The sequence below is a fragment of the Nanorana parkeri genome, unplaced genomic scaffold (genome assembly GCF_000935625.1).
Source record: "Nanorana parkeri isolate BGI_ZX_2015 unplaced genomic scaffold, ASM93562v1 scaffold1219, whole genome shotgun sequence".
Classification (NCBI taxonomy): Eukaryota; Metazoa; Chordata; class Amphibia; order Anura; family Dicroglossidae; genus Nanorana; species Nanorana parkeri.
The window spans coordinates 404,685-413,959 of record NW_017307487.1 but is presented as its reverse complement, the minus strand read 5'-3'; the positions used below and the strand labels follow the sequence as shown (position 1 = coordinate 413,959).

General features: G+C 39.0%; 1 protein-coding gene across 1 annotated transcript in view; it reads right to left on the bottom strand.

The window, feature by feature from the left end:
• Window positions 1-1,643: 1,643 nt before the first annotated feature.
• Window positions 1,644-9,275, bottom strand: part of LOC108797055 (complexin-1) — a 218,589-nt gene continuing 210,957 nt past the window's right edge. The window contains exon 4 of the mRNA XM_018568621.1: window positions 1,644-2,559. Within this exon, the coding sequence (XP_018424123.1) occupies window positions 2,362-2,559 (198 nt within the window). The 3' untranslated portion in view covers window positions 1,644-2,361. The remainder of the gene's footprint in view (window positions 2,560-9,275) is intronic.

Genomic DNA, 9,275 nt, shown 5'->3' with positions numbered 1-9,275 from the left:
TCTAAGTCCAATTCCAATCCAGTTCCGATCAGGATGGGATCCATGCACGGATCCCCTCCTAAACGGAATGGATGTCACTATTGTGACATCCGTGTCCATCCAGTATTTTCCTCCATCGCAAAAACTGAACTCAAGGGACCCATGTTAGTTTATGAGCAGGCGGATCTAAATGGACAGGCATAAGGCTGGCTCTGATGAAGGGGGCGTGCCCCCGAAAACATGTTCAGCCTTGTTACACTGCAGATCTAAGCAGTCAGCACATGACAGCTTAATATCTATTTTATGGTGTTTATTGCAGTTACCATCTAGATGTTGATTTAGTACCAGGATTTCCATCTGTGCTTATGGATGTATGTCGTTTCTAAATTAATGTTAGTATATTCATTGTTATTTAATAAAATATTTTTTTATTGTTACAATATAAAACAAGGAAAAGGTGCTTTCCTTTCTTTTGTTTTGGCATGCTATATGGAGGAGGTGCGTTTGTGGAGAGCTGCCATCCTCGGTGAAACCTGTAGTCCTGCAGAAGCAATAGTTCGAATGAAGTCCCGAGTTGCCATGAGCGCTCAAGATTTTTGTGATTGTGGAAGTGTCCATTTACATCTGGATACCCCTGATTGAGCACAATCAGGTCCAACGAAACAGAACACTGTTCTGTTTGTTTATCCAGACCTGCCTGGAGTGGGGGGTAACCGGATGTAAATAGATGCCCGTCTGTTTAGATCTGGCTGCCCATAGACTAACACTGGGCTTCTGATCAGGTCCACCTGATAGGTGGACCTAATCAGAAAGCCTGTGTTAAAGGGCTCTAAGAGTAAATACATGCACATTACATAGCTCTCCCCACAGCCCACCTGTCAAATGTTTAACATTTAAACTTTCCACATTGAGCAAAATGCAGAGCATCAACCCTGGCTCTGAGTGATGGCTTTCAGTGTCCATTCCAGATGTCACCTTTATAACCTGCTCTGTAGCTCCAATGCGACCAACATCAGTGGTGGTTATCTGAGGTCATTATTTTTTACTGGTACTTTGTTGGAACTCTACTTTGCAAAATAAAAATGACAATCGCTGAACAATCGGGGCACTACAGGAGGGTCCAATTACGGCAGCAACAGAAGCCCTGAGGAGAAACCTCCACTGCTGTCCAATTCTTTCTATACTGAAAGTGGAAACAATTGTGGCTTGCAGAGCACTGGCTAAACTGTTATTAAATCGGTCATCTCAACATTTGTTTATTGTGAAAAAGTAACAGTATCTCTGTTCAGCAGGAGCTGTTTCCATTGATTGATAACAAAAGACCATTAGCCTGAAGAACTCAGCTAAATGAGCACTTTGTCATAATTCCACTTTCTATTTAATTCTAAACACGCTACACAAAGAACACCTTCAAGTAAAAAGGCTTGATAATTATTACTCAATGTAAAAAAAAAAAAAATGTCATCCAGCAACATAATATAAAGCCATTGTGTGCAGCCTTCCCATTTTAGGAAGCTGGATTCTACTCCAGCTCCTGTTTGCCAGTAAAGCACTTACAATTGTGGTTTATGTATTAAGATGCAGTACATGGGCAAATCTGGAAAATACAGGATTAGTGACTATTGAAATGTTAATCACGGTACAAAATAATTTGGAGCTTTGTGCTATCTCAGTCAGCTCTAGTAATTATGAAAGAAAGAGTATTTAAAAGTAAATGAAGTTGCCAGGATTTTAAAAGCAAATGTTCTAATCAAATAATCACAATGTGAAATATTTCACCATAGACCATAAGTATGATTAAATAGAAAAAGGGTACAATTTTGATATTTGTCAGAGGCTGTTACTATTCATTATGTAGTCCTGGGCATAGGAGCTTTACATGGTTCATTTTCTGAATTGTCTCTTACTGTTGACTGAACATGAAATGAAAAACACACATTTCTTTACCTCCTAATGATAAGTTGCCTGCTTTGTTTTCACTTTTTCTTTTGCCAGAAGCAAACGTTGATACTGGCCTTTTCCAAAACTGGACGGAAAATCATGTATTACATACAACAACCCACTGACTCTCAATGGATAGCAATGATGAAAAGTATAATGTTGATTGTGTACACAACTGCCAAATTGAACACACAATTGTACTATGGCTTATAATAAAATTGCGTAGACTGCAGCTCATAACCTTGACATCCTTTGAGAGGTGTCTACTGTATGTAACTATGTACAAAAGGAAAGGAGAAAATAAAGTGGAGGGACTATTAGTGAGCAAAGGTTTAGAGATGGGGGTTGGGGGTAGGGAGCATGTGGCAATACTGAAATCTCCCACTAAACAAGGGAAAATCCATTGCTTATGCATTAAACAGTCTCACAGTCTACTATGTTTTATTTCTTGAACATATCTTGAAGTGGACCTGGGAGGTATTTAATAACTGTGTCTAGAATACTTTCTTCCTCTTCTTCTTCCTCATCTCCACATCCAGCAGGGATGGCCTTCTTTGGACGTGTCAAGCTCCCTTCAGATGTAGCTTCCATAGCAGCTTGTGCCTCAGCTTCTTTCTCTTCTTTCTTCTTAATGCCATACTGTAAGAAAAACCAACAATAATACTAATTTAGCAAAATAAAACACAATGGCATGCAGTGTCATTCAGTTCATAGGAGGCTTGCATTAATTTTCCAGCAAAGTATTCTCAATTGCAACCATGGCTGCTTCAAGACATAAGCAACTACAGCGTTAATATTCTACCAATAAACCCCATGCAAAGTTGAAAAAATAAGAATTATTGTTACCACAGATATCCTGTATAAGCAACTTTTAATAACTTGATGCGGGGATCCTTTTTATTGAAGGAGGTACTGGCTTTAGCTTATATTTTCCAAACAATATAATTTGAAAGTACACCTGTGCCTGGAGTATGGACATCAAATTATATAAATATTATTAACAAGCAGTTAAAGAGACTTACACAAAACTCCTGCTGATCTCTAGCTAAAAATATTGTTGAAAAATTAATCTTCAAAGATCACATCAGAACCACTGAAATCATATGTACCCTTATTTTCTGTCCAGCCCTCTAATATCAATAAACAGGAAATATTGTAAGATGTAAGAAACTGAATGAAACCTTCTTCAGAGTCTCTGTTGTAAACTCTGACAATGAATTACAGTACATGCAGCTAGAGAGACCAGGGATGGCTTGTTTAAAAACTCTTTTACTGCTTGTTAGGAAAATGTAAGTACTTTAATGTCCATAGTCTGGGCCTAGGTATAGTTTAAATTGGGGTTTGGGTTCTGCTACATCATTCCATTAAAACTACAGCATTGTCAGATTCTCCCATATTGTTTCAGAACATGTAATGGATTTACTGACGTTGTAGGTAATACGTATAGGTGGAAATTTGCCTCTACTGAAACATGCTGACTGCAATCAAATGTTTATCACCTCATTCCACTTGGTGACAAATAGTACAGCAATTAAGGAAGAGAAGCCACTGACATTTGCAGCAGTCCCTAAAGGTATAGTCCATCTTTTGAAAAAACGAATAAATGTAACAACGACGAAAAAAATCAAATTTAATAATACATTTTGTGTTCAGGCCTGCAGAGCAGTGCAACCATGATCAGCGCATCACAGGTACAATGCACAAGGTCTTGTATTGTTCACTCCCAGCCCCAGGTTCACACGGAGGTGCAGACATTCTGCTATAGGGAGTAAGTTCTGCATGAGCTACAATTGCAGTGACATCATTGCCCTGTTTTTGACACTCTCTATGAGCCCCCTGGAAGTTGGGACTTGTAGTACCTGCCATTAATGGATCCCTGTGCCATTAATGGATGACATGGTTGCCGCGCACGGCTATACTAAATTCAAATAAGAACACAACCCTTTTACAAGATGCAACCTGTGATTTAGTTAAGCGGGGGAGAGGATGGCCGTTAGGGTTATGAGGGTTCTGCATGTGACCGTGTTTCATGTTAAATGCTAAATATGGATATAACTTAAAAGCATGGTCTAAAAGGTGAACTAAGCCTTTAAGGTATGCTCTATGATGTGAAAAGATAAAAAAGGAAAGACTCTTTAGCATTATTTTGTCTTCACAAATATACTTTGAATTTATGAATGCATTAGAGAATGTAAGGATTTTTTTTCACTTTATTTCGTCAGATAGCACATTAGTGTGGGGGCTAGTTAGGGCAAAAAAAAGTCTTAATTTTCTTGGGGACCGTCATAAGATAAAATGAGATCTAACTGCCATAGCTTCTAGCATTGTTCAAATCTGCCTTAGGGCTCATTTAGATGGGTGTGCTTGCCGAACATAATCTTTTCCATTTGAACACAGTGCTGCTCAAATGTATGCATTTGAATGCAAAATGCAGCATTTCGCAATGCTGCAATCAAAGTTGGGTTTCATCTGTTTTGTCTACAATTCAAATGTACCTCATAGGAAATATTGCCTTGGTAGAAAAGCAGCGCAAAGCAGGTCAAATGCAGCCTCTGAACTGTCATTTACTGCACACTACTCCATTGAAGCCAGTGTGAATCTGAAGACCTGCATTTGACTTGTGATTCAATTATTTCTGTTCTATTCATACTCATATAAAATACAATGAAAATCCATTTGGGACAAAGGGATCCTCTGAAGAAGCCATGGCATCTGTGCTACAGAAACAGACTACTTACTCCTGAAGTCACCCAGACATTTAATATACTATTTAGGTTGTTTAAGCTTCAGAAACTTCCAAATGATCAATTTGTATATCACATATACTGTTAATATGCCAATGGCCAGATCCCGGAGAATTCAAAATAATGCAATAATCCTGTAGGAAAGATGAACACAATAAAGTGCTAAATATGTAGACATTAGAGTACAATGTGTAAGTCCATCTCAAATAAAAATAGCTTCTAAAGACAATTTTGGTGTAACATTATTGTACTGTAATTATTCATATGATTGATGCTTTAATAAGCTATGACATTCTGTCAAAATATTAGACACAGAAAAATGTATGTCTGTCCCTCAGGCCATACTCATATTAATTATATTTAAGAATCACAAGAAAATGGAAAGAGTTTACATAAAATACAAGGCTTCAGTACATGAGTAAGATTACAGCATGTATTAATTAATTTATGCTCAAGAGAATCATATACAGCAGTACCAATTATGCTGATTCTACTCAAATGGGTAACTGATGTCAGTTTTTTAAGCAATTGCTTGGATTCGAACTTTAAAATTGAACTCTTGGCACAAAAAAACTAGAGTTAATCATTCAGATTGCAGTATACCCTGTCACAAATCCATCTTTCACTGCAAGCTAGTATTGTGCTGTAAACCAGCAATAAGAAGGTGGCTTTTTCTGTCTGGAAATGGGTCTGTTTCCTATAGTAGAGACTGGTCACCGCTGCCTGCTTTCTGTGATAAGGGAGACCGGTCTTCTCACCTTCTTTCTGCTGCAGTACTAGTGAGGCAGCAATAACAATCAGGTAGAGACCAGTAGCAGAGGCTGGTGCAGTATATATGAGATCTCCTTGCACAATAGACCGCTCTACATAACTCTGCCCCAGCTGACGCTGTCCTGTATATATCCCAACCACTGGGACTCAGCAGGTTGTGAGGGAGGTGTGATATTTATTTAATCTTTTATCCATAAATGAGCTTTAAAGCTGATCTGTAGCTAACCCACGAAAGTTGGGCTTACCTAAAATACAGTATAATGTATTTATTTATGTATTTATTTATCTTGCTTGTATTGGGACTTGGTTACTCTGGTCACTTTAGGTAAAAGCCTGCCAACTAAATGACCTGAAGGATAATTGTACTTTCACACAAAGTTCACTTATCCTTCCTACTTGGCCTCTCTGACCAAAAATAAGCCACCCTCAAAGGTATACTAACCTGCATCCCATAGTTGTGGCCGGCTGCAATGGTGTCAGCATGTAGCCAAATCAATCTTTCCTTTGATAAATGCAGCCAGAGAAAAGAGGATTTTGACCACAGTTTGTCACCAGGCTGTAAAACACATCATACTGTCAATATAACTAATTTTCATTAAGATTAATCCATAAATATATTTCTATCCAAAGTGGGTTTCAGATTTTGACCTTGCTAGGTTCTCAGATACATCACTAGATAGAGTCTCTTCGCTAGATGATGTATCTATTGCTGGTGATGTATCTGTGGCTGATGAGCCACCTGGCAGAAGGAGACATGCTGCTCCAGCTGAGGAATGGGTAGTGCCCATCACCAGAGGCCAGATATCCCTACCTTCACAGCAAATCCTGGCATCAATGTGGATGTTGCAGCATTTACCACCCTGGAGTTTCTGCATGATGATATAATGGGGAACATTATCGCCCAAACTAATTTATATGCCCATTAGTTCCATGCTGCTATGTCTGAGTCTTTTTTGGCAAGGCAGCAATGGGCCCCCAATGATGTGCCAGAATCTCAGAAATTCTTGGCACTGACTATGCTGATGGGCATCATAAAGAAGCCCTCCATCCGCTCCTACTGGAGCAGTAGCCCCATCTTCTCTACCCCCATTTACTCACAGTGTATGTCGAGAAACCGGTATGAAATGATTCTTCATTTCATGCACTTCAACAACAACAGCCTGTGCCCCCTAGGGAGCACCAGCAGTTTGACAGGCTGTATAAAATCCGCCCCCGATTACCTACTTTGCTAACAAGTTTGCAGAGGCTTATACACCTGGAAGGAATATCTGCGTGGATGAATCCCTTATGAAATATAAGTGAAGGCTGGGATTCAAGCAGTTTATTCCTTCCAAGCGCTCCAGGCATGGAGTAAGGGTGTATAAGTTCTGTGAGAGTGAGACTGGGTATACTCAGGCCTTCCAGGTGTATGAGGGAAAGGATAGCAACCTTGATCCTCCAGGTTGCCCGGAACATCTGGTAACCAGTGCCAAGATTGTCTGGGACCTAATTTTCCCCCTGCTGAACAAAGGATACCACTTGTATCGTGACAATTTTTATACAAGTTTCGCTTTGTTCAAGCTACTGTACTGCTTTGATACAATCCGTAAGAGCCGTGTAGGGTTCCCAGGGCAACTTGCGCGCACCCAGCTATGAAGGGGGGAGAGCTCAGCACTGCGCCAAGAGGAGCTGTTGGCAGTCAAGTACAGAGATAAGATGTATACCTTCTCCCCACAATCCACACCGAGAGGACTGTGGAGGTCTCTGTACGTGGCAGAGCGGAGGGCACAAGGAAGCCAGTGTGCATCAAGGCCTATAACCAGCATATGTGTGGGGTTGATCTGGCAGATCAGCTTTTGTAGTCCTACATAATTATGCAAAAGACAAGGCCCTTGTACAAAAAGGTTAAGCTAATGCAAATTGCAACAACACTTCTATATCGTTCAAAAAAGCAAACCCCCAAATGAAACTGACTTTTTTACAGTTCCAGCTTCAGATCATTTCAGGGATTTTGTGCTAAGATGCACCTGCTCCCCTGGCAGTGATGGGGGACAGCAGAGATAAGGCTACCCACTTTATTTTTAAAATCCCTCTTACAGGGATAAAGCAGAAAGCACAACAAAGATGCAGAGTCTGTTTTAAGAAGGGGTCAGAGAAATGACACCACATTTTACTGTCCTGATTGACCTAGGCAACCTGGACTCTGCATTGGTGACTGCTTCAAACGGTGCCATTCACTATCTGTATTTTAATTAGTTTTTACATCATAAAAATATCAAAACACTCCATTTACAATACAGTGGGGTGTCCACATTTCAAATATATACACTTTCATGGCTTATGCGATAAGCCCCAAACTAAAGATAGGCCCTATCAGAAGAAATGCTCTCAATTTCAACTCAAAATGACAAAGTCATACAAATGACAAGCACATGTCAGAAGTTTGGCATTGCACCCCCAAAACAACCCTACAAACTTATGGATGAGTGGCATCACTGTACTCAGGAAATGTTGCTGAACACATATTGCGGTGTTATTTGGCAGTATGCCTTAAAGTTCTCAGTACATGTATTCTTAAATTGCAAACTGCCAAAAAATCATCAACATTTTTTTTTTTAACTTTGGCATAGAGCGGTGGTAAAATGGTTGCATTAAAAGAGTCAAAATACCCCATGTTTACACCTTGGGTTGTCTCCTTTTAAAAAATGTATACATGTAGAGGGTTATTCAGGGATTCATGACAGATATCAGTGTCACTGTCGCTAATTTTGAAAAAAAAATGGTTTGGAAAGTGCTACTCGAACTTATTGTCTTATAACTTATTAACCTATACCTTTATTATAATTTGAATTGATGTATATCTCTATTTGTAATTAAACCCAACCCTTATTTAGGATTCAGTTGTCATCATTAAATCAAGGCACCCCGAAAAAGAGCACATCTGTATTTATACAATTCAACCCTTTTCTTTTCTGGATTCCTTTCCCTTATCTAGAATTTTGATTTCCTTGAAATTAGTGTTACCTCACAGCTTAAACCCTATGTTGTGCACATCGCTAGGCCTCCAGGGATAGGAAATCTTGGCACTCCAGCTGTTGTGGGACTATGCATGAGACATTGCAAGACTCTTACAGCCATAAGCATTACTCTCAGAGACAAAAGCTTGGTGGGATATTAAGTATCACTTAGCTGGGGTGCTGAGGTTACCTAGCTCTGCCTTAGTTCATCAAGCTGTATTGCTTAAAAGACCATTTTAGCATGCTAAAAGTGCTATTGCAGCTTGATGAATCCCAATGGGCCTGATTTTCTAAATTGTAAAGTGTTGAGATAGAAAGTGAAGCACAGTGAATTTGAAGATCTGTTGTTTTAAATTCCCCTGTATATTGGATGATTGAAAACACACACAAGTTTGCTTCACCTTACTTTGCACTGTAGTAAATCAGACCTGCTGAGTAATGTACATTTGACACGTTTAAATGTTCTGTCTCCTGTTTAGTGCACTTCTCATTATTGTTGATGGAGCGTACTAAGGAGACTATAACACAGAAACAATGAGATAAAATAAATAGATAAGTAAATATAATATTAAGATAACAGACAAATAAATAAGCTGAACCAACACTGCTGTTAGAAACAGCAATTAAATGGTATGTGTATGGTAAAGCGCCAGTTAAAAATAACAAGATAAAAATGAATAGTAGACATATAACCCAGCCAAAAATTTGTTTCATTTTGTATCAATTTGGATTTTTATTTCTTTCATTTTTCGGATTTTGGATCCAAAATGTAATTCAGTTCGTTATTCGGACGTTCGTTATTCGGACGATAGCATGTATCCCTATGAATTTTTTTGTTTTGGAA